Raw genomic sequence first — 26,363 nt, forward strand, 5'->3', positions numbered from 1 at the left:
GCCTCGCAAAAGTCATTCTTCAGGAGGTCCCACAGAGCGAGCATCGGTTTTGTGTTCAACACATATACAACAACTTCAAGAAGTGATTCATTGGGGAAAATTTTAAAGAGATGTTGTGGGAACTTGTGTCCAGTACAACCAACGAGCAATATGAAGGATGGATGAGTTTCAGAGTACATATCCCCAAGCACATGAATACCTACTCCATGTTGCCCCGAAAGAAAAATGGGTGAAGGCATATTTCTCCACGCATGTCTGTTGTGATATTATCATCAACAACGTATGTGAGACCTTCAATTCAAAAATAGCAATTGCTCGAGAGTTGGCAATTATCACCATGTTGGAGGAGATTCGGACCAGTCAGATGGAGAGGATTCAAATTAGAGGTCAGTGGGTCAAGACCTATGATCACCCTTTGCCGCCCGCTATCAAAGAGATCGTGGATAAGTGTCAGGACCGGAGAGGATTCATACCAAGTGTCAGGATAGTCTGGGCAGTATGTAGTCAACATGCGTGAATTTACATGCTCATGCAGATTATGGCAGCTGAATGGGATCCCCTGCACTCATGCAATTGCAACAATCAACAAGAATGGGCAGGATGTATCAGACTACGTCTCCCGTTATTATTTAAGGTCCACAATGTCGATGCTGTACGAGAATGTCCTCTACCCAATCAATGGGATGGATAATTGGCCGAAGACTTCTGCTGTTGGATTCGAATTGGCGCCTCCAAGGATGAAGCGACAACGTGGACAGCCGAAGAAACTCAGGCGCGAGGAGCCCCAGGTTCGACATCACGAGAATGGAGCAGAGTCACTAAGGCGAACCTATATACTGAGATGTCGTCGGTGCGGAACAGAGGGTCATAACAGGAGAACTTGCACCAATGATCCCCGAGTAGATGCTCGTACTGAAATTCGTCATAGTTCGTCACAGGCCACTGACTCATCTACATCGAGTACCCATAACAGGGCAGAGTCTTCAAACTCTCGTCAAAATCAAGAGGTAGTATTCACAATGAATATATGAAATCCCCACCAGTTTGGCGTCCATTAATGTTTGTTTATATGACACAGAACACTCCAGCTCCAGCACCACGGAGGGGACGACCTCGCACACAACAGAATGCAGCAGCGCTAGAATTTACTTTTCATCAATATATTTCATATCTAAACCATTGGGCGTCAATTCCTCACGCTTTGTTGTTTGTTGTAGACAATTCCAACGAGGCCTACCTCAAGCCGGACTAGGGCTAATCCGCAGCATTGTGGCCGTCGCAGGGATCAAGATTAAGAAGATTGGATGATGTGAAATCTAAACAATGTTGTGGTTTTTTTGGCAGGGGGCTTGAAGCCTTTATTTTGATATCTTGGCTCAAACAATGTTTATTTTGGTATTTTGGCATGACTACGCTATTATGTCTAACAGAAGTAACAATATTTTGATGGTTTTTGACGTAACAATATTTTGATGGTTTTTTGATGCGATGTTGAATGTTTGTTGTTTGGCGTATGATGGTTTCATAATCCAACTTTTCCATTTATTAAGTGACTCATGGATACAAATCACGAGAATCTACTAATCTACGTATCTGCTTATGGTGTTTGTTAAACAGTCTTGGTATTTCGTTCGTGATTATCTAAAAATGTGAGGTACTTAATTCGTTATTTTATTTCAGGTTTAAGAATCTTAACACCTTTTAGTACTTCATTCGTGATTTCATTAGGTACTTCATTCGTGTTTGTATAAAAGATGTGGTATTTCATTGGTGATTTTATTCAAGGTGTGTGTGGTATTTCATCAGTGATTTTGCATTATTACTCAACAAAACAAAACGATTCCAACACATCTCAACAAATAAAACAATCCAATTTTACATTACATAAGGAACTACATAAGGAGAATAATTACAACACATAACAACAATATAACAATCTTCATATTTCGGGATACTTTGGTTGCTTTATCAATTTGTAACTTAAGCCTTACGCACTCCTCAGATTTCAAGCTCAATTTTAACTTCACCTCTTCAAACTCATCAGTTTTTAGACGCAATTTTTCTTCAAGAACACCCTCCATAATTTTGTTGCATCGGAGTTGTTCTTCAAAGTTATCGCGTTCGAGCTTGATTTTTTGAAAGTAAGTGTCTTGACTTGGGGAAAGACCCACATCAACCCAGCGAAAGAATCTGCAATAATCTTCCTGCATAATTCATACAAAAATCAATGGAATGTCGTCTATATAAAAGGACATTTTCTCTGCGATTGTGCCATGCCATACCATACCTTCCATATTGGACAACGATAGTAATGCCGACCAGGATTCGCTGTAGTCCTAGATATCACTAACGCGGCCACAAGATCATGGTTGCAGTTCACGCTCTCTGGACGAGGCCAATTCCAATTAAAGCTTGACTCGTACGATTGAGAACTAGAAGAAGACATTACAACAACAAGCACCTGAAAATTGAGATGCAACATATTAAAAACTTAGATGCATAAACCCTAAATTTTATACAACCCAAATCTGTCCAAATTCAGCTGCAACTGCAAAATCCACACAAATTTACATTCAAAATCGACCCAAATTCAGCTGCAAAATCCAAATTCAGATGCAAAATGGAACCTAATTCAGCTGCAAAATCCACTCAAATTCAGATGCAAAATCGTCCCAAATTCACCTTACCGGTCAGAGAGCGGACAGAGTGCAAGTTACTCAAATCGCTATGTCAAACTTAGCTATAGGATCACTGAATGCGTAAACGAAAGAAAATGAAAGGAAGGTAAATGGGGGTGTTGAATTGAAGTGGGAGAAGAAGAGAATGAATTTATAATGTCAAACCATTAAAATAGAGGCAGCATGGGAAATATCAACTTTGATTTGACAAAAGTGACTGAGTATGGCCTGCAAGTTCTGCATATGATGGCAGAGTAGGTCTGCAGTTTGAGTGTAATATGTCTGAAATGCCCTGGAAGGCATTTGGGTATTTTAGTCTGAAAATTGGCTATAAAAACATGATTCGTGATTAATTTTAAGGTTAGATATATGTGGGGATATTTTTTTTCTGAAGGACCTGCAGTGTCACAACCGAAAACGTCAGGGACTTTTGATGTAGTTCACTCTATAATTTGTGATAAAATGGAAAGTAAATGGAATATATGTATATAATTAATACTCCCTCCATCCACAAAAAATAGAGCACATTTACCATTTTTGGCCGTCCACAAAAATAGAACACATTCATTTATGGAAAGTTTTCAACAAATAATAACCATACACATCATTTCACTAACAATACTTATCACTTATTTTTTCTCCTTTTCTCTTTTACTTTTTTTCCCTTCTCTTTTACTTTACCAATTCTACATTAAAACCCGTGACATACACCAATTGTTCTATTTTTCGTGGATGGAAGGAGTACTTCTTAGTCGCTAGTCGCTGGTATGCACTTAATGTCTGATATCTCAACCCTTAAACCAGACCATGTGTTGCTAGTTACGTAAACTAAAGAAAATAAAGAAAGAAAGATAAAAAAGAAAAAAAGCGACTTGTTGATATACAAGTGAAATTATGCCCATTTGTATAATGTGGATTTGAAAACGAACCCATATCACATTGTAATAACAGCAAGACAAAAATGTAAAACAAACCCTCTACGACTACACGTCAGATTGCCTACAAGTTGCAGCAGCAGCAGCAGCAAAAGCAAGTTCAAAACTAAAACCATGTCAAGGAGTATGTAATTTCCTTGCATGAGTTACCAAGATTTGTGACCCTACCGTCTACAGGTTAATAGCAAATATGAAATGTTAACTCAGGAAATTTCCTGCCAGCATGTTCAGAGCTCCTTCTAACGAAACCTGTTTCTTGGGACTGTAACTGGGATAGTCCGTCACATTGCACATACCCTTGATTCATACCCGTACCAACCATCTATTGTTGCATTTGAGGATTTTAATGCTAGGCTGATGCGACTGCATAAGAGGTTGTTGTTATTGCTGATGCGCCATGAGGGGTCGTTGCTGCTGATGAATTTGCCCAATGGGCTGCTGTTGCTGAAATTGTGGTTGTTGCTGCTGCTGCATCATATTTGAAGTTGCTGAGGATTTGTCATTTGTGGCTTAAACACTACCATATCCTGGAGAGACATGATGGGTATGATAGTCTGGTCGAGAGACAGAGAAAGAAAGGTGTAGCAGGATCAACCGGAACCAGAGTAAGATATTTCTTACCCGGGGTAAAGCTTTCCAATCAGGTGCAATTCTTTATAGGAATGTGTGACAAACAGTGTCTGGGATGGTAACTGTATTACTGCACACTACGAGTTCCATCCAACTGAGAAATATGAGAAATGCATTCAAAACGAAACAAAAGGAATTCGTAGTTTGATCAGATAAGTTAATTGATTAGCAACCGTAGTTTAAACGAAGTTCGTAGTTAGTGGCACTGATGACTTACAAGTTTCTTATCTTTAAGCTGATCAAGAAATCCATGCTGATCCATTGCACGAAAAACTAGAAAATCACCCTTTCCAGCGTATTGCCTGGCATACATACCAATAACCTCACAGGTAAGTATTCAACTACAACTATAACGTGTATCAGACATGCGAACAAAAGGAGTGCAACTTTTCTAAGAGGACATTACTTGTTTCTCATCTGGTCCTGGGTTATCAGGCGAACCATCTGCAATGTCGGAGGCCAATTTGCACCAAGCCTGTAAGAAAAAATGTTACTCCCTCCGTCCCATTACATGTGACTGTGAGACATTTCTTTTGGGAACATGATTTTAGGAGTGAAAAAAAGTAGAGAGAAAAAGTAAGAGAGAGGTAGAGTGTTGTTTTTTGCCATAAAAGGAAATGTCTCACATATAGTGGAACGCCCTAAAAAGGAATACGTCTCACTTAAAATGAAACGGAGGGAGTACAAAGTACATAAAGTCAATAAGATGTGATCATTAGGTTCAGTTGTCACTTAAAATAGAAGCACATTGCCATTGATGTTGTGAGAAATCATTCTCATGAGTTAATCAGAACCGCAGAATAACAATGCAAGAAATGTGTAAAGGCAAAGTAAAGAATTGGGGAAATTTGTCGTACGTCTCAGAAGCTGAGGACTTCCTGTATCCCTGACACCAGAAAATTGAATATAAGAACATGAAGAAGTAAAATGATAGAATAATTTATACTCAAAACATTTCAAACTAACAATTATCCAAATTTCATGTAACCAGTTTTTTAAAAGTAGAACAGGATTCAGAATTTAAGTTTGTAAGGGCTTACCACCAGTCTAGTGATGAAAACAGGCTTGCCTTGACGCTGTCCTGATAAGTTTCCCTGTAACAATGGACTCAAAAAAAGTATCAGAGGCTGAATATTCTTACACTATGGCAACAACGGACTCAATTTTGTATTTTGCATGTTGATTATTCTTTATTTTCCGCAAGCAAAATCACAAGTAGATTTTCAAGGAAAAAATCCTTTGATATTTTTTTAGTTACTGTAAAATTTGCATATTTGGTTGCTTAAGCCTATATACCAACAACTTGAGAAGAGCATAAGTTACCTCCCAGAATATAACTTGTATTGGTTGTGATGGCGGCATTGTACTCGATGTCTGCTGATTGATGGGCATATTTACCACAGAACCATTCACCCCAACAGGCTCCATTCCTGGTTGCATCGGTTGCGACATTCCTGGAGTACGCATCATGCTGCCATTTCCAGAAGAAATACCAGACGTACCTCCACCACTCATCATGTTCTGATTCATACCCGTTCCTATCTGTGCCATTTGTTTGGTGGCAGCGGGTGTTGGCAATGATTGGGTAATTGATGCGACAGCTGATGGACCAGATGACATTACAATTTGAGCTGAAGGCACTGACGACGTCATTCCATTAGACATCATATTTGATAGCATAGGCGTACCACCCATAGAAGGAAGCGCAATAGAGGTTCCATTAGCTAGGACTTGACTTGCTTGTGCCACGTCATTCAAAATTCTCACATTTGCTTCTGCACCTCCAACTGGATGCAAGGAGGGCATTGTATTGTTTGCAAGAGGTTTCATATCTTGAGCATTTTCAGTGTTTGGAGCCATTTCCTGTGACGTTGATATTGGTGAAGAAGTTTGTAAGCTTGCAACAGTTTGAGAAGCAGGCTTAGCAATAGCTGAAATATGTGGAAAAAGTGTATAGCATAAGCACCAAATATTTATATTGCCAAGATTATAATAGAACTCATCCAGCACAAAACAAAATTAGAAAGCAAGCAACCATATTCTAATAATCTTAGATAACTTGTTGATCAAGAGCGAATAAATAGATAGATCATAGAGTGTGATGACTAAATTATTCACCTAACAACAAAAAGAATTCGTTGGAAGTGATATTTACCGAAGATCTAGGTTCATGTTATTTAAAAAATTAAAGCATGGCAATAATAGGCAACAAACTAAGATAAGCAAGCAAAAACTACCTGATGGAAGTGGTCCAGACATCAAAGGAGCAGGACCAGTTGGTGTCACATCCATCTTCACGGGGTTTTGATTTGATGGAAAATTTAACAACCCGGACCTAGTTAAGGCAATGCGAGCCTCCACAAAATTATCTGAGATGAGGACAAGGAAGTGAGGATTTTTAACATTATCTGGCGGTGGATCTGTGGCTCGTGGATTGTTCTTTCCCTGATTAACATGTCGATAATATTCAGCATAGTCATTAGCTCTTTGAAAGATAAAATACAAGCTGAAAGATTGCATCTCAATTCAATTCAAGACTGGAGTGGAAACAGCAAATTGCACAACCATCAAAACATTACAAAAGCAAAGCAAAAGCAACTCTAATGAATTTAGAGTAAACCCAGGCAAGTTTGTAAGGAGCACAGTAGGATGCACACATATAAACTTTGGGTAAGTGGAAAACGTACTGCATTGTAGATAGCTCCAAGTTTGGGTAGCTTCCTTGGACAAATAACAGATAGAGAGATAGCAGACTGCAAAAAAAAAAAAAAACGAATGCTGCTGAGATGCCTAGTAATATGAAAAGGCTTTTATTCAAGGCAGATGAAATATTTTCGCAGTACCTGGGTGAATGATTTTGCTACTGCTTCTGCATCAAATAGGCGATTATCTGTTGGTGTTTCAGTGTTGTCGCTCTGCTTTGTACGCTGGGATTGTGATCCATATACAGGTGTTGGCAATGGGTAAGGGTTGCTTGCAGCAATAAGAATACAATGTCTTTGTGACTCCATATTCTGATTTTGGTTTCCATTTGAGATAGAGAACATCTGGTGAATGCAAAAAAAATAAGTATAGTAAATTACCATAAAATGTTGAAGGAATGACAATAATACAATGGTATATAGCCCTCGGTTACATATCTATTATCCTCAAGAATCATAATGCAGAAAATTAGGATCAACCTGTAGTTTAGAGGCAATTCAGGAGTCATAATGTGGCCAAACATTATCAAGGTTATCATCACAAAAAATGAGATAAACTATAACTTGCAATTTGTATGTTGCCAATTCCAAAATAAGAAGATACTCTATAATAAACTTGTAAGAATAAAATTACACATCCAGATACCATTAAAGCTTCAGCTAGCCCTTCAGCAATTGCGGCATCACTGAAACCACCACCTGCAAAAGGTATGACTGAGAGCCAGTGCAGCAACAAGTCCATGTTCCTAGTCCAACCAGTCCGCCGTACAAGGCAAGCTGAAAGAATGACAAACATTGATGGCAATTAAAGATCATATAAGGCAGGATAATATTACTCTGGATTTCTTTTTAAATATGTCAAACAGGTTAATATTAGAACACAAACTACACACCACTGTATGGACCATGAACGGTGAACACAACCAGTGATAGCTCCACTTGTGGGGTTGATGTCTCCTGAAAAGTGAAAACAAAATGAAACATGAAATAGAAGAACATAACATGAAAAACACCAAATCTAGTCCTATTCATTCAAGTAAACATATGAAAAGTGCCATTTATGCGTACCTTATCTATGGAATCATCCCCACAGAAACATCTGCAAAGATTTAAGGAAAAAACTGCATGAGATCAGTGTATTTCACATTGCTTGAGGATCATAATTTTCACGCAAATAGCAGTGCAAATCCAATCTTAACAGTCAATACAAGAACAGTTAATAAGCAAGCCAAGAATTCCAAGACAAACCATGATCAACTAGACGTGCGCACATACATACACACACAAAAAAAAAATCGCAGTGGTGTAGCGAGTTTTTTAGAAAGATACCGAATGATCTTGTCCAAGTAGTCGGAGAAGATAGTCTGCCAGAAGGGCCCAGTGGCGGCAGTGCCTTCGACAGCTATGATCAACTGCTTCGCCGCCATGAGTTCGACGAAATTCCCCAATCAATCGTCGTTTTCACTGCAACTTTTCTTCATTTGTCTCAGAAAGAATTTGGGATTAATTTGGGCGCCCTTGAGCTTGATTTGATTTCTTTAAACACACTTTCAATTCCCTCTCCGTTTTAATCAATCCAGCAACTAACTAACTTATTTTGTTATATCAGAAATAATTTTCTACTCTATTGACTTTACTTTTTTTTCTTTTTTTTTTTTCTTTCTCCTCCTTTTATTATCTATCTACTTGATACTCTAAATATTCATTTATTAAACTCCGTGGCAAAAACATTCCACCTCAACTATAAGGAAACGGAGGAAATACCAAACGAGTTTTAACCGCAAAATACCAAACATATTCATTACAACTTTATTCATAGTTCATGATAGGAAATTCAGAAACTTAAAAACAATGATGTCATCTTATGTAATTTAAAAATTCAAAGTTCATTTTAAGTTTGTCATTAGTTCATTATAATGAAATGATGTTGTTCGACGTTGAAAACTAATTTGGTATGGTATGAATCGTAGTCCTTCTATTATATATCTATCCAGTATCTCTATAAGACTTTCAAGTATTTTTTCTGTAGTATAGTTATTAAGCTTGAAAGGTGACAAATAGAATAACATGGGAGAGAAATAAGAACGAGGGATCGAGTTTTTAAATAGGTTATCGACTTAGGCCCAAGTTAATGGCTTTAGCAAATATTTTCAAACTTTAGTAAAGCCCAATTCTAAACCTCAACACGTGACTTACACATCTATAATCTATTATGCCGCAATATTTTATCTTGAATTCGCTGTAATAAAAATCGTTGAAGACATTTTTTATTATTAATGAGGACGCTAATTTATATTTTTAAATATATCATCAATATTTTAAAAAATATTATTACTGTTGGTGTCCCAATTAAAATTAGAGGATGTAAACAGAAGCGTTTTAAATAAAATCAAAAGATTAAATTAATTTATCCGTAAAAGACTTTCTTTTGCGTTCTAAATTATTGTTATTTTCTTAAAAAATTCAACGCCAAGTAATTTCGTTTCAACTTTTGTGTTAAAAAAATAAGTTTATTGTAGTGATCCATAACAAATAGTACTTTTATGGATGCATGTCTTTTGAATTCTAACTATATTTGGCTTTAATATATGTGTATACTTGATTAATTGACTTATTTATACATAACTTATTTATACATAAGAGCATCCATAATGAGGCAGAGGATGTGACGGACGATGCATTCTCCGCCCCTTAGTCCGCCATTGTAAGGGTTCGAACTAAGCACACATTATCCTCCGCGGATGATAGATCGTCTGCGGACTATGACACGAGGATGCATTCTACTGCCCATCCACCGCCCCATTGGGGGGTACGGAGGATAGGCCGGACGATGCACACATTTTTTTTTATATATTTTCTTCTATATATATCACCATTTTTTTTTACTTCATTTCACATCTTTCATTCCACTCTCTTCCCCATCTCAATTTCTCTCTAAATTCAATAATGAATTCTGAAAATTTTCATATTTGCAAGCACAAAATATAAAAAATAAAAAATAAATACTAACAATAGGATATGCCTTTAATACTAAAATTAGGATTACTGAATTTGCAAACATAAAAAATATATTTTTATTCTTGCTAACTAAATGATATACTGTAATTTGAACCATCAATGAAATGAAGTTGCTTTTTTCAATTTTTGTAGTATTTAAATATTCAAATAATAAATAAAATGCTTAGGGCGGACTATATGGTTGTCTATAGTCCGTTCCTTTGTAGATGAAAGGGGCGGAGGATAGAATGCTGATGTGGCTGAACATAGGGCAGGGCTTAGAGCGTTGCTTCCTCCGTCCCATTGTGAATGCCCTAACGCAATATCTTAGTTCCATACTTCCATATTTCAAGATGCACAATCCGCATACAATAACAGTGCAATTTCAAATAAAAACTCATACTCTTCATTAATCCATATGTCAATAAATATTACTCCCTCCGTCCCATTAAAGATGACTCACTTTCCTTTTTTGTTTGTCCCAATCAAGATGACCCATTGCTTAAAATGGAAATCCTTTTATCTCTACTTTATTCTCTCTCTCTTACTTTACTCTCTCCACTTAACACACAAAATAAAGTTACATAAAATCTCGTGCCGTCCAAGGAATGGGTCATCTTCCTTGGGACGGAGGGAGTACTCCGTATATAGTTTCTGAATTTCATCATGATAATATCAATTTAAATTTATCATTCTTGCATATCGGCGCATTGAGGAGTATGAATGACTGATAAGTACAACACGCCACACGGCCCACACCCAAATCAATTTCAACAAAAGCAAAAACCAGTACTATTCCAAAATTCAGGCATATGGCAGCGAAAAAGATACCGGAAATTTGGCCGGGGGGGGGGGGGGGGGGGACGGAGTAAAAATTAAAGCCATTTAAATTTTTTAAAAGAAGAAATAAATTTTCAAAAATCTCGAAATAAGATGTCACATATTATTAGGGGTGGCAAAATGGGTAGCGGGTAATGGGTAATTCCCATCTCGACCCGCTACCCGTCGGCTGTCGGGTACTCGATACCCGACGATAACGAAAAATTGGGCGGGATCGGGTAGTGTGTTTTAGAGTTTTGCGGGTAGCGGGTATACCCACTACCCGTACGGGTATACCCGTTAGTCCCGTTAATACCCGTTATTATTAATATTAGAGCCATATATCATTTTTAATACTCCCTCCATTCCATATTAATAGAGGCGTTTCAAATAGTTAAATTTAGGGCTGGCAATTTTTGACACGACACGATAACACGACACGAACCGGCACGAAATTAATGGGTTTGGGTCAGAGCTTATCGTGTTCGTGTCCTTATCGGGTCGACCCATTAAGGACACGAAAATTTCGTGTCGTGTTCGTGTCGGGTTCGTGTTATCCGTTAACAATGCGTGTTCGTGTCGTGTTCGTGTTATCCGTTAACACATAATATTTTAATATTATTATTCTTATTAACACATAATATTTTAATATTATTATTCTTATTATTTTCATTTTTCAATACTTATTTTCGTGTCATTAATGGGTTCGTGTCGTGTTCGTGTCGTGTTGACCCGAAACGGTTCGTGTCGTTAATGGGTTCATGTCGTGTTCGTGTCTGAGGGTAGCGGGTCGTGTTCGTATTCGTGTTTGAGGTTTTCTTAACGGGTCGTGTTCGTGTTTGTTGTTATCGTGTTCGTGTTGTTATCGTGTCGACACGATAACGACCTAACACGCACGATTTGCCACCCCTAGTTAAATTAGAGAAAAAAATAAATAGTTAAATAATAATAGTCATATACACATTCATTTTGAAAAATTAAAAATAAATAGTTAGAATGGAGAAAAAATAAAGTAAGAGAGATAATAATGTAGAGAAGAGTATTTATATTATTATTTTTCCAAAATGAGTGAAGAAAATGAAATGTTTCTAAGAGTTCTTTTGAAACATTTTTATATTCCGACGAACATACAATTGAAAACTTATCGTAACTAGCTATAGAGTCCCCTTACTTTTATTCTTAATCTATTCAAAGTTTACCATCAATATTAATTAAGTAAATTAGGGAACATTGACGATTATTATGGTTTTCAAATTTTTTATTCGAATTTCGGGTCGGGTACGGGTACCCGCAATGCCGGGTACGGGATACCCGACACGGGTATCGGATAATCCCGGTATCTCACGGGGCGGGTATTGGGACAACCAATTTAGCTAAAATCGGGTACGGGTACCCGACTTGTCAGGTGCGGATACCCGCGGGTAACCCGTTTCGCCACCCCTACATATTATCAATAATCCTTTGTTTCTTGTTAGGATTAGCAATTTTACATCCTAATAAAACTGTCATGACTCATCGCCGCTATTCCGGAGAAATCGGGCCATCCGGCCCACTATTACTCACATGACAATCAATGTAAAGCTGCCTATCCGGGCCGGTCGATCTCCGGAGCCCGCAATTTCTTGTCCTTCACGAAACGGCTCCACCCCTTGGTCAGCACGTAGCTCTTCCAATACGAATACCGGAATCTCCAAACCTTACCGCCGGAATCCTCCACGTGCAATAAAACTCCTTCTCGAATAGATGCTCGCACCGCGAGGGGCTTCCATGGACTCTGGGCGAGCTCGTCGCGGTAGGTGTGCTTCCTCGACGATCTCGTCCTTGGAGTGGGAATTGAGGAACGCGATCTCGTCCTCCGAGAGGGGATTGAGGTTGGGGGTGGGCGGCCACCTCCTCGTCTTTGAAGGTGCCAAGCCACACGCGCTTGTGTTTGTCCCCACCGGGCGTTGGGCTGCGACACCACACCCCGGTGGAGTGATCGATTTGGATTCACTGGTCGTGCTTTGGTCTATGCTGCTTCCGTCCATTTTTTTAGTTTAGTTTTCTTGAAAGGAGAATAGGGGAAAAGTGTGGATTATGAAATGACATGGGAAAAATATGAGATATGAGACTTGTATATATTGGATTAGCCCAAGGTTTTAATTCTATGAAAATAACATGGAATATTTACAGTTTCATTCTTCAAAAGGATTATTTTTAAATTATGATGGCATGACAATACACGTGAATAAAGTTGCACGACAAAAAAATAAAAAACACGGGAGTACCAACGGCAATATGCGTCGATAACAGCTTTACAAAATGACAGCAGTAAGACCGCGGCCGATCGAACCAATTTGTCAACAGTTTTACTTCGAATTACCAAATTATCATGAATTTAACACGAACTATCAAAATTTCCATTAAAACAATTTTTATTAAAATATAATTTAAAAAACAGAAAATATGCAAGGTTAACTGGCAATATCTAATTGCAAAATTCAAAATAGCTCTGAGCATATGATGATACCCCAAATTCTATCTCATTTTGAGTTTTTGTACAAGATATATCTATACTTTTATTTACACTAAATTAAATTCAAATTAAATTTTTAAAATTTGATTTTATAACATTAAGTTAAGGTTAATTATCAAAACAGAAAAGAGTGAGAAAGATACATGCATAAACATACAAAAAGAAAAAACGTGCAGAAAAGAACTCAGACGACAATGGAACGGAGGCGAAGAAGATTGTATTTAACCTAATTAATCCTATTAATATAAGATTGAGTTATTGAATTAGCCTAATTTAATTAGTGGACTTTTATAAATTAGCCCACATTCTATATAAACATGATTTAATCAGTTTACCTCAAATAGATTATAATTCTACATCAACGTGTTTTGCGTCTTTCCAAATTTAATTAGTTTAGTTGAATTCTGTATTAATGTGTTTTGTGTCTTTCCAAAATTAATTAGTTTAGTTTGGTTCCATGAAATTAGTCTAGATTATAATTCTATATTGAGACGTTTTGTGTTTTGCGACTAATAAAATGAATTATACTCCTTGTTATTGTAGTTCACTACTATTATTTATGGGAACAATTTACAAATTTTAAGTTTTGAATTTTAGCTATTTTATGCCTACGTTTTATATTAATATATTTTGATTTATCATTTTCTCATTGCTAGCTAGTTGAGTTAATATTATGACTGAACTAATTTTAATAAAAAAATTCATTAATATGAGAAAAGTTAATTAGATTTTGAACTCCGTTAAATAAATATCCAACAAAAGAATCTCTTAAATTACAATGTATTAGTATAACGACTTAATTAAACAAAATTTGTAAAATGACCTAATGTAACAAAATGCATTAGTACGAAGACCCAAAAATTTGTAAAAGAAATTCTAAATTTGTTTTCCCTTTATTTCACATTCCATCTAATAGACCATTATTTTACTTTATTTTTACATTTCTCACCATCGGCTTAAGACGTACGTCAGATGTTGAAGGCTGGTGTTAATTAGTGCATTATTAATAGTATCGTTTAGTTCATATATATGAGCTTAGTGGTATAATATATGAATAAGATGGAGTATTATATAAGTGTTATGAATTGTGAACATGGTTCTAAAACGGGATGTGGACCAATTAATTTGTAGAATCGACGAAAAAAAGGACTATTTTTTTAAAAATGCACGAAGCTTTACAAATATCTCGTCCATAATTTTATGATTGCCATGATAAAATTATTAATTAAAAATTCTATAAAACAATATACGGAGTATTTTATCCATTCCATTATTTTTTTGATTGTCCTATTAAAGTTCGATCATTTTTTTTGGCAAAATATAACTCATTTATCTTTTTTAGTTTATTCTTTCACAATGCTCCTACTTGATTCTCTTTCATGTTTTATTGTCAATACACTCCACTTAACTTTTTAAATATTCATTTCCTTAATTTTTGTGCCTAAAATAAATGCATCACTATTAATAGGATAGACGGAGTAACTTTTAGTTAACAAGATGTCTCATTTGAAATTTATGGAAGAGAAAATTTTATTATCATAGCTAATTAATGTAGTGTAAAAGTAGAAAAAAAATGAGAAATAAAAAATACTCCTACTCAAATACAAGTAGATGAGTTCAAATAAAAACACTTCTCAGTTGGAGTTAAATTCTTAGTGGTACAAACACACATGGACACATTAACCAATCGTGCACAATAAAAGAAGGAACTTATTACTAGAATGCTTAAACATTAGACATGATCCATGAATCGTTGTCGTATAGCAACTTCTGAAATCGTTCCATATGTGGTTGGTGCAGCGTGATTGCAAGAAACACGATCCCTTCATTTTCCTTATCAGAAAATAGAAAACTCTTGCCTTCTGAGAGAGCTCCGCCGGGACAGATAAAAACAGGCTTCCCCAACCCGAATTCCGACTTGTGAACCGGCAGCCTAACCCAGCTCGTTATCCCGAAATTGGGGCATTTCACATGGTTCTGTGTACGAACAATGCCTTCTCTATTCTGCAAATGCAACTCCAAGTAATCCAGAGCAGACCTTAAGTATTCGTCGTCCATTCGAGCGATTGCCTCGTGCACTTTCTCCACCGCGAATCTCAACGGCTTCAATACAAGATCCCCAATCAGAGCAAATGCGCCCGTGTAGAATATCCCGTTCCCGAAGTATCCAAGCGGGAGAGGGGGCCGTAGCCTCTGCCGCACGTCCACCGGCAACTGCAGCTTCGTCTGCTGATCTGGCGGCAGGCTGCGGGCAATGCTCACGCAGCGCCACACGTGGCCTGCCACCACCTCGTACATGGTATAATTCGCACCATCATTGCATTTTTGCTTGAGGGCGTTGATGTGATCGCGGCTTAGCCTGAATGTGGAGAATGTTGTTTCACCATCGCCTTTGAGAGGGGTTTTGAGCGGCGGAGGGGGTTGGTGCTCGATGTGGCGAAACCGGGGCTGCGGGGGGTTGCGCGCCGAGAGGACGCGGCGGTCCAAGGAAATGTTGGAAATAGAAAGCAGATAACAACAAGAGATAGAAATATTCGTAGTCTAAAAGTGTATATCAGAATATGACTCCAAATTGACTTGTTTATTCCACTTACATGAGGTGCTATTTATAAGCCCTCTAAGAATGAAGATTACAACGGCAAACTGAAATGAACTAAAAATCAGCAATAACAGAATATAGCTAATGACTAGGAACACTAAACAACTAACTAAGAATGAGTCAAACTAAAGCTGAAACCAACAAAGACTAAGTCCCGATACTTTCAATTATGAGTCAGCAATCTGCATTCAACACTCCCCCTTGATTCATAATTGCACACTCCGAGCATATTTCTGAACTTGACGTGCTTCTCCGAAGAAAATGACTTGGTGAAAATATCAGCCAAGTTCTCAAGGCTGCTGCAAAACTTCAAAGAGATGACCCCTTCATTAATCAAATCTCTTATGAAGTGAAACTTAATATCGATGTGCTTCGTTCTCCCGTGCATAACTGGATTCTTTGCAATCGCAACAGCTGATTGATTATCACAGAAAATTCCAGTAGCCTCCTTCTGCTCCTGCTCGAAATCAGCCAATAACCTTCTCAACCACACTCCTTGACAAGCTGAAGAAGTAGCAGCCACATACTCTGCTTCTGCAGTCGAAAGCGTTGTTACTCCTTGCTTCTTCGAACTCCATGTCACAGCTCCAGACCCAAGATTGAACACGAAGCCTGAAGTACTTCGCCTATCATCCACCAAACCTGCCCAATCACTGTCCGTGAACCCAACCAACTCAAAATCAGCAACATTTGAGTACCAAATACCAAAATTTTGAGTTCCAGCTATGTAGCGAAGAATCCTTTTTGCAGCTCCAAAATGTTGACGTGTTGGATTGTGCATAAATCTGGAAACCATACCAACGGCAAAGGCAATATCGGGCCTCGTATGCGTTAAATAAATCAAACCTCCAACTAGACTCCGAAAGCTTACTGCATCAGCTTCCTCCGTACCATCTTTGAGCTGTAACTTTTCATTCATATTCATGGGAGTAACTGCAGCTCTGCAATTCCTCATGTGGAAGCGTTTGAGAAGATCCTCGGCATACTTTTTCTGGAAAACGAACACTCCATCTTCTCCTTGCTTAATTTCCAATCCAAGAAAATAATTAAGCAAACCCAAATCTGTCATCTCAAACATATTCATCATACTCTCTTTGAACTCAGTAACAAGAGAGTTAGAAGATCTCATATATATTATATCATCAACATATACACAAACTAGGAGCAAGCTACCGTTACTTCCCTTCTTTGCATACAATGTAGGCTCGTTAGCACTTCGTTCAAATCCATCTTGCTGGAAAAACGAATCCAGCTTGCTGTACCACGCTCGCGGAGCCTGCTTCAAGCCATATAACGCTTTCTTCAACCTATAGACCTTATCCTCCATGCCTTCAACAACGAATCCTTCCGGCTGCACGACATAGACTTCCTCCTCCAAGTCTCCGTTCAGAAACGCAGACTTGACATCAAGTTGATAGATAGGCCACTTAAGATGTGCAGCCAAAGCCAAGAACATTCTCACGGTTTCGAAGCGAGCAACCGGAGAGAACGTTTCCTCATAGTCGATGCCCTGCTTCTGCGCATAGCCCTTGACAACCAAACGAGCCTTGTGTTTCTGCACACTCCCATCTGCATTATACTTCGTCTTGAACACCCACTTCAAGCCAATTGCACTCTTATTTTCCGGCAAGTCTTCCAGCATCCAAGTTCCATTCTTTTCAATTGCTGCAATCTCCTCATTCATTGCATTCTACCACTTCTCTTCTCCAACAGCATCATGGAACCGATTTGGATCCGCAACCATAAGAGCAAAAGTACATCTCTCATAAAGTTCAGTTAGAGACCTGTAGCCTCGTGGAGGAGGTGTTTCGAGAGATGAACAACTACCTAATGACGGTGGTGTATTTAAGTTTGGAGGATTTATAGGGCTGGTATGAGGCGTATTTGGAGGAGTAGTATTTGGTGAGTTTATGGGGCTGTCTTGTGGTGAATTCGGAGGGCTGTTGTGCGGCGAATTTACACCAGAATTTGCATCACTCGTGTCCAGCGGGAAGAGAGTATATGGATCATCTTGCTTGCTCTCCCAATCCCAGTCAGCATCTTCATGAAAAACAACGTCTCTGCTGATAATAACTTTTCCACTAAGAGGTTTATATAGCTTGTATGCTTTAGATTGAGAAGAGTATCCAATGAAGATACACTTTTCAGATTTCTCGTCAAGCTTTCGACGATGTTGAGAGCTCACCAAAGCATAAGCTACGCATCCAAAAATCTTTAGATGGCTCACCGTCGGCTTCGTACCTCCCCAAGCTTCATATGGTGTGCGATTTTGAACATCTTTTGTAGGAGATAAATTCAGCAAGAATACGGCAGTAGCAACAGCTTCTGCCCACAAGGAGTTGTGGAGATGCTTCGCCTTCAACATGCTTCTCGCCATCTCTACAACGGTGCGATTTTTCCTCTAGCGTATATGGTGCTGTCAACTCTCTGCGTATTCCATTAGTCTCGCAAAAATGATTAAATTCATTAGAGCAAAACTCACCACCCCTATCTGTACGAAGAACCTTGATGCTCTTCTCACTTTGCTTCTCCACCATAGCCTTGAAATTCTTGAAGTTCTCAAACGCTTCGGATTTATTTTTCATAAAATAAACCCAACTCATGCGACTATAATCATCGGTAATTAGAAAGAAATACCGACTTCCACCAATCGACTCCGTATTTATAGGCCCGCACAAATCAGCATGAATGAGCTCAAGACAATTAGAAGCTCTCCACGATACACCACTAGGAAAGGATTTCCTCCTCTGTTTCCCATAGATACATCCTTCACATAAATCAAAATCATCAATTTTAGGCAGCCCATGAACCATACCTTTCTCCCATAGAAGCTTTAATCCATTTGTGTTGAGATGCCCATATCGTAAATGCCACAGCCTCGACGCCTCTTGCGTGCTAGAAACAAGAGCATATTTCTCCACATTTGACATTCGCAGCGGAAACATTCTATTCTCCATCATGCAAACCTTTGCAATGATTTGCCCAGATTTTTTTTCTTTGATGACACATAAACGATCATCAAACACCACCATATATCCAGTAGATATCAATTGCCCAACACTCAATAAATTATGTGCCAAGTGTGGAATAAAATAGACATCATAAATGAGTTTGGTGTTACCATGGCCATCCTTTACTGCAACAGTACCTTTTCCCTCAACTTGAATAGATTTGTCATCACCTAGCCTGACTTGAATCTTGTGAGATTCATCGAGCTCTTTGAACATCTCCTTGTTGGAACACATGTGATTCGAGCAACCACTATCCACGAACCACGCATCATTCGGCACATCCACGGCGTCTGCAACCGCCATGAATAACTTGTTATCATTCGCCTCTTCTTGGACGCAATTTGCTTGTTTTTCCTTCGACCAACAATCTGATTTCACGTGCCCATATTTGCCGCAATTATGACACTGAATTTGGCTCTTGTCGCCTTGCTGTCCACCAAAATATTGCTTTGCATCAGATCGACCGCCACGATCTCGACCTTGGTCACGCCCGCGACCTCAGAAACCTCCTCGGCCTCGTCCTCTTGCCGTAGAGAACTCCTTCCGATTGGAGAATTCACCTTTCACTTGAAAAGCTTTTTCATCAGACTTTTCAAACGATCGGTTAATCCTTGACTCATGAGCTTGAAGAGATCCCATTAGTTCTTCAAATGAAAAAACCGATAGGTCCTTTGATTCTTCAATTGCAGCAACAACATGATCAAACTTTGGAGTCAAGCTTCTGAGCACCTTCTCAACGATGGTCTGGTCCGTGATCTTATCTCCACAAGATCGCATTTGACTGACAGTTGCCATTGCCCTTGACAAAAAATCAGCCACAGATTCTCCATTCTTCATGATCAGCGTTTCAAAGTCACGTCGAAGTGATTGCAATCTCACGACGATGACTTTTGAATCTCCCTTGAATTCTTTCTGCAAAGTTGACCAAGCTTGCTTCGAGGTGGTCGCCGTTGCAATTCTGGAGAAGACGCTGTCGTGCACCGCTTGCTGGATGATCGCCAACGCCTTCGAGTCTTTCTTCTTGTTCTCCCGCAATCTGTTCGCCTCGTCGGGATCTGCATATCCCTGCTCCACGAAGTCCCATAGATCTTGAGACCTCAGTAGAGTCTGCATCCGAATACTCCAGTATTCATAGCCTTCTCCTTTGAAGACTGGAATGAGTAGTTGTGTAGCACTCATCGAACTTCCGTTGCTGGCCATCATAATTGAACCTAGCTCTAGATGCCACAAATGTTGGAAATAGAAAGCAGAGAACTACAAGAGATAGAAATATTTGTAGTCTAAAAGTGTATATCAGAATATGACTCCAAATTGACTTGTTTATTCCACTTACATGAGGTGCTATTTTATAAGCCCTCTAAGCATGAAGATTACAACGGCAAACTGAAATGAACTAAAAATCAGCAATAACAGAATATAGAATGACTAGGAACACTAAACACCTAACTAAGAATGAGTCAAACTAAAGCTGAAACCAACAAAGACTAAGTCCCGATACTTTCAATTATGAGTCAACAATCTTCATTCAACAGGAAGCAGGTGGGACGGTTGTTAGGCCGCGGGCTATTGCTGACCACGTGTTGATGAAATTGTTTCCGGAAATCCCGTCTGTAGTGTGATGCTCACCAGCAAAACCTAAGGTCGCTCCGCTGCATTTGAACCGGGTTAACTGTGTTGCCAAAATAAAAAAAATATATTATACTTCCTCCCTCCATCCCATTGAAAATGACCCATTTTTTCTATTTTGGTTTATAAGGATTGGGTATTTTACTTGGGACAAAGAGTGTATAAACATTTGATTAGTAGAAATAGTGTTAGTGGATAATGAGGTCCACATTACTAGTAATGTAATGGAATCCAAAATTTAGAAAGTTCATACTTTTTGGACCAGACTAAAATGAAAATAGTTCTTACTTTTAGAGATGGAGATAGTATATAAGAATATCTTATATCAATGTTAAAAAAACTGAAATCATTCTCTTCATGAGCCACTGTTATCCTATAACAAATTGGCTCTAGGATGACCTCCTTGTAGTATTTACAACCATGAATTGAATTAAACTAACTCCATTTTGCAACATTAATTCACGAACAAAATGTTTCTACCTACCTATAATTCTTGATTGCAATGTAACTTAGCCCATGTTTGAGTAGAATTCAAGGTGTGGAATTAGAATTGGAGTTTTTAATTTCAAATTCAATGTATGGTACTATAGATTTGAAATTGAATTGCAATTCCAAATCTTTCAATTCCAACATTTGAATTTCATATCAAAAGTAGAAAATTAGAATTTCAAATAGTTATAAAATTAAATATTTTCACTATATATCCACAACACGTACTTCACACACTACACACATTTCAGACATTTCACACACTATATGCAGTGTGTGTATTTTGTGTATAGTGTGTGTAGAGTGTTTAGTGTGTGAAGTGTGTCTGTATGTATAATATGTGTATTTTGTATAAAGTGTGTGTGAGTGTGTATTTTGTGTATAGTGTGTACGTACAAATTCTTCAAATTCAATTCTATATCAATTACTACTTTATTTTATCAAACATGGAATTTGGAATTGAATTAGCTTTCAATTCAATTCCAATTTCATGTACCAAACGGAGCCTCAGAAAAATTCACATGGGCTCAAAAAATAACACATTTTTTTGTCTTCTAGTACTAACTAAAAATGGAAAGGTAGATTACATTTTTGGAATACATGAATGATAAGTGAAACGCACCTTGACCAGAAAAGGTAGGAAAGTAGAAATTCCTTTCGAGTAATCGACGGTGGGGGCGAGGCTGAGATCAGGCCTGGGGATGCAGAAATCACCCAAGTCGTCGAGGGCGCCGTCGCACTCCACCTCCACGAACGACACCCCTTCCCCGTTGCAGTTGATCTCAATACGGCCGTTGTCGTCCCTTCTCAGCCTCCCCGCATACGGGTAGAACTCAACAAGGGTCCGGCTTAGAGCTGCCTTGAGCGCCGCCGTGTCGAAGAAGCTGGCTCCGCCATCGCAGCGGTAGAAGTAAATACATCGAGTGTGGTGGGTTTCAGGTAAAACTAAGTCTATGTTGGAGAGCCACACACAGCCACTCGGAGTTTCTTCCATTGGCTTTACCATTGTTGATTCTATCACTCTAGTCTTCATGTTTCAATTCCCACAAGTGAATCGCTCCGATGATTATACTTTTAATTTGTGCTACTTCCGTAAGTGGAGGATGTTTTGATTTATAGTTGAGATTTGTTAAATTTTCTTGATTATATGTTACACTTCCTTCATCGTCGGCAATCAAATAATGAACGTATGTATTGTATTGTCAAAAGTTGTCTTATCACACAAGTATGGCAAGGAATGAAGCCACGTTATATGTGGCAATAAGTAGGTATCAATCTACCTGCCTCAATACATGGGTTATACGTATTGTATTTAATTTTAGAATTGAGACTAATACACTTATTATACTAATATATTATTTTATTACAATATTCTATATAAAAAAAAAAATTCACTTATTAAGGGTGTGTTTGGGAACATGAAATTGGAGCTATGGAATTGGAATTTGAGGCTTCAATTCCAATCCATTGTTTGGTATCACAAAAATGTATAGAATTGGAATTGAATTATAATATCAAAACTTTCAATTCCATGATTTGAATTCTATATCAAAAGTAGATAATTGGAATTCCAAATAGTCATAAAATTAGATAGCTTCACTACCCACTACACACATTTCACACACACTACAAACATTTCACACGCTACACACATTACACACATTTCACACACTACACACACTATACACACTACACACATTTCACACACTACACAAATTTCATACACTACACACATTTCACACACTATACACATTTCATACACTACACAAATTTCACATCCTACACACACTTCAAACATTTCATATATTTCACACACTACACATACTACACAAATTTCACACATTTCACACACTACACACATTTCACATATTTCATACATTTCACATATTTCACACACTACAAACATTTCACACACTTCACACACTACACAAATTTCACACACTACACAAATTTCACACACTACACACATTTCACATATTTCACACATTTCACATATTTCACACTACACACACTGCACAAATTTCACACATTTCACACACTACACACACTTCACAAATTTTACACACTACACACATTTCACACACTACACATACTTCACATATTTCACACATTTCATATATTTCACACACTTCACACACTACACACATTTCACATATTTCACACATTTCACATATTTCACACACTACACAAATTTCACACATTTCACATTACACACAAAATACACACGTTACATACATTGTACACAAAATACACATACTACACATGTTACACACTAAATACACACGGGGCACAAATTTTACACAAAATACACACACTACGTACACTATAGTCAAAATACACACATTATTCACAAACTAAAATTTCAAATTTGGTTAAGTTTAAACTTTTGAAAAAATTTAGTTTTTTTATTCAGATCGAAAAAAAATCTAGAATTGAAAAAAAATCAAAAATTGGATGCTTGAAATGTGTAAAATGTGTGTAAAGTGTGAAGTGTGTGAAATTTGTGTAGTGTGTGTAGTGTGTGAACTATGTAAAATATGTTAAATGTGTGTAGTGTGTGAAATATGTGTAGTGTGTGAAGTGTGTGAAATGTGTGAAGTGTGTGAAATATGTGAAATGCGTGAAGTGTGTGTAGTGTGTGAAGTGTGTGAAATGTGTGAAGTGTATGTAGTGTGTGTAATGTGTGTAGTGTGTGAAGTGTATGTAGTGTGTGTAATGTGTGTAGTGAGTGAAATATATGAAGTGTGTGTAGTGTGTCTAGTGTGTGAAATATGTGAAATGTGTGTAGTGTGTGAAATGTGTGTAGTGTGTGAAGTGTGTGTAGTGTGTGAAGTGTGTGAAGTGTGTGTAGTGTGTGAAATATGTGATATATGTGAAGTGTGTGTAGTGTGTGCATTATGTGTATATTTACCAAACATGTCAATTCAATTTCATAGAATTCCAATTCCAATTCAATTCCAATTCTGTGTTCCAAACGGAGCCTTATTTATTTGTAATTAATTCAGTTGCAATATCGACTAAAGAATAATTTAATAAATAAAAGATTATAAGTTGATGAAGGGCATTATCAATAATACAATATTTCTTGAGTTAATATTACAACTGAATTAATTTCAAAATAAATATAAAAAGAAAAAACATAAATTTAATTAAAATATGAAAAAATTAATTAAATTGTGAATTCCATTAAATAAAGATCGAATAAAATTATAATAACTTCTTACAAAATAGATTAGTATAAGAACTTAATAAAGTGAAAAATTGTAACATGACCTAATTAACAAAATGATTTGGTACAAAGACCCAATGAAACAAGAATATAAAGAATGAACTAATAAAATAAAATATAGAGTAAAATCTAAAATAATGGACTGAGTATATCTCGTCAATAATCATTGAACTTGAAAAATATCTAGATTAGTTTCTGACTAAGAATTTATTTCAAATTTGCCATTTTTCATTGTTTTCTTCCAAATATATACTTATGGGGTTACACAATTTTTACTTTTCAGACCTATCATTGTCAAATGATTTGGGTGGCACGTGCATATCTAAATTAGTGTGCAGAGAGAGATACAGTGTGGACAAGGAGGGAGGTATATATATACAATAAATCTATATTGTGTAGCTATATTTTTAAAAGATGCAATTAGGAACGAAGTAATTTTATATTGGGACTTTTGGACTTTTTTCTTTTACTTTCCTTACTCACGTAATACAATTTTTTTAAAATTGTGTATAAAAAAAAAACGTATTCACTACTACAAAACGGAGGTAGTACATCATTCTAGTACCCCACAATCCACTAATACTCATTTCACTACCTTTTCCCTCTTTCTCTCTCTATCTCACTTTTCCTATCTCTGGGCGAGCCCTTCGCGGTAGGTGTGCTTCCTAAGCATGTCGACGATCTCGTCCTTGGAGTGGGAATTGAGGAAGGCGATCTCGTCCTCCGAGAGAGGATTGAAGTTGGGCGCGGCGTCGCGGCCGCAGAAGCGGTGGGACTGGGAGGCGACGTCGTAGGCACGCGCTTGTGTTTGTCATAGATTTGGGCGCCCCATCGGGCGTTGGGCTGCGCCACCACCCCTTTGAACCGCGACTCGGCCTCTTCGACGCCGGCGTCCATGATCACGCTGGCTCCGCTGCCGACGCGGCGGAGCTTCTTACCCCGCGGCGTAGTGATCGATTTGGAATGGATTCATTAGATGTGCTTTGGTCTATGCTGCTTCCGTCCATTTTTCAGTTTAGTTTTCTTGAAAGGAGAATTAAGAAAAAATTGAGATATGAGACTTGTATATATAGTACAGAGGTAGCCCAAGGTTTTAATTATGTGGAAATAATAAGGAATATTTATAGTTTCATTTTTAAGAGGATTATTTTTAAATTATGATAACATGACTGTTAGGGATCGACCAGCCGAAGACTAAGGTTGAATAACCTGAGTCTACACAAAATATGAGGAGATCAACCCTCACTAAAACAGATCAGTTACAAGGAAATTAAGATCTAGACTATAACTTGTATAGATCTTCCTGAAATACTCAACAAACGGTTAGTAACTTCAAGGAAACAATCAAAGCCTAAAAATAGACAAAGAAAAAAGTAAAGTGAAAGAGGATCTTAAAAAACAGTAGGCTCAAGTTGCACCACGTACAACCGCACAGGTCTATTAACGAGCCCACAAATCCCCAAATCTCAGCTTGATTTGCCACAAGAGTGAAGGAGCAACAGGCAGACCACAATCCACCAATGATGCATCTCAGAACCCTAGATCCAGTAGCCTTGCAATCGAACCAACACAAGACTACACACCACACTCTCTTGGTTTCTTCTCGCACACCCTTAGCCACCAGGAACCTCTCAAGGTCAAGAATCACAGACCAGAAATCAGAGGTTTCCACCACACCACTCACCAGTGTTTTAACACTCAGGAGAAAGAGAGAGGAATGAGTTCTCAAGCCAGAGCACAGAGAAAGCACTAAGGGAGAAACCCTAAAAATGCAGAGCGCAGCTAATCAGTGGGAAGGGAGAAAAACCGAATGAGAGATATAGATCTAGGGTTAGGAACATAAAGACCTCAATTAAACACCACTTGGGCCAAACACACACATAACTGGGCCACTGGATATTGGGCCCGGTTACAAAACATTGGCAATTGGGCTTTAAGAGATAAGGGCCATATAACATCACAATGACAATACATGTGAATAAAGTTGCATGACAAAAAAAACACGGGATTACCAACGGCAATATACGTCGATAATGCGTTTAAAAATGACAACAGTGATATCGATCTAACCAATTTTGTCAATAGTTTTACCTCGAGTTATTAAATTGTCATGAATTAAACACAACTATCAAA

The 26,363-nt window shown here is 37.8% G+C and overlaps 2 protein-coding genes and 1 pseudogene across 7 annotated transcripts; 1 reads left to right on the top strand and 2 right to left on the bottom strand.

Annotated features, from left to right (window-relative positions):
• Window positions 1-157: 157 nt before the first annotated feature.
• Window positions 158-1,353, top strand: LOC148927342 (uncharacterized; annotated as a pseudogene).
• A 2,212-nt stretch (window positions 1,354-3,565) lies between these two features.
• Window positions 3,566-8,515, bottom strand: LOC125192887 (mediator of RNA polymerase II transcription subunit 25-like). Of its 6 annotated transcripts, XM_048090559.2 has the most exons (15): window positions 8,275-8,515; window positions 8,014-8,044; window positions 7,839-7,902; window positions 7,592-7,722; window positions 7,087-7,290; window positions 6,931-6,996; window positions 6,481-6,688; window positions 5,776-6,174; window positions 5,567-5,697; window positions 5,284-5,337; window positions 5,101-5,129; window positions 4,650-4,718; window positions 4,461-4,545; window positions 4,235-4,320; window positions 3,566-4,140 (listed from the first exon to the last, which is right to left on the bottom strand). In XM_048090559.2, the coding sequence occupies exons 1-15, from the start codon at window positions 8,370-8,372 to the stop codon at window positions 4,131-4,133; spliced, it is 1,665 nt and encodes a 554-aa protein (XP_047946516.1). In that variant the 5' UTR covers window positions 8,373-8,515; the 3' UTR covers window positions 3,566-4,130. The 6 variants fall into 6 exon arrangements, 2 of the variants coding, with proteins under 2 accessions (XP_047946516.1, XP_047946515.2); XR_007171489.2 differs by having other exon boundaries at window positions 4,235-4,337; window positions 5,567-6,174; XM_048090558.2 differs by having other exon boundaries at window positions 5,567-6,174.
• A 6,486-nt stretch (window positions 8,516-15,001) lies between these two features.
• LOC125192889 (rosmarinate synthase-like) lies at window positions 15,002-22,175 on the bottom strand. The gene is made up of 3 exons (XM_048090562.2): window positions 21,624-22,175; window positions 20,423-20,555; window positions 15,002-15,768 (listed from the first exon to the last, which is right to left on the bottom strand). The coding sequence occupies exons 1-3, from the start codon at window positions 22,032-22,034 to the stop codon at window positions 15,002-15,004; spliced, it is 1,311 nt and encodes a 436-aa protein (XP_047946519.2). The 5' UTR covers window positions 22,035-22,175.
• Between the last annotated feature and the right edge of the window lie 4,188 nt (window positions 22,176-26,363).

Source organism: Salvia hispanica, chromosome 4, assembly GCF_029641045.1.
Source record: "Salvia hispanica isolate PSC_SH4W2 chromosome 4, Shi_PSC_v1, whole genome shotgun sequence".
NCBI lineage: Eukaryota > Viridiplantae > Streptophyta > Magnoliopsida > Lamiales > Lamiaceae > Salvia > Salvia hispanica.

Excerpts from the sequence above, each read along its gene's own strand:
- LOC125192887 (XM_048090558.2), bottom strand. The coding sequence starts at position 8,372 with ATGGCGGCGAAGCAGTTGATCATAGCTGTCGAAGGCACTGCCGCCACT. Across the intron at positions 4,719-5,100 it reads AAGTCCTCAGCTTCTGAGAC|GCTTGGTGCAAATTGGCCTC; the intron begins GTACGACAAATT and ends TTTTTCTTACAG. Across the intron at positions 4,321-4,460 it reads AGCTTAAAGATAAGAAACTT|TGTGCAGTAATACAGTTACC; the intron begins GTAAGTCATCAG and ends TGGAACTCGTAG.
- LOC125192889 (XM_048090562.2), bottom strand. The coding sequence starts at position 22,034 with ATGAAGACTAGAGTGATAGAATCAACAATGGTAAAGCCAATGGAAGAA. Across the intron at positions 20,556-21,623 it reads TCCTACCTTTTCTGGTCAAG|TTAACCCGGTTCAAATGCAG; the intron begins GTGCGTTTCACT and ends TTGGCAACACAG. Across the intron at positions 15,769-20,422 it reads CCTAACAACCGTCCCACCTG|TTTCCTTGGACCGCCGCGTC; the intron begins CTTCCTGTTGAA and ends CTATTTCCAACA.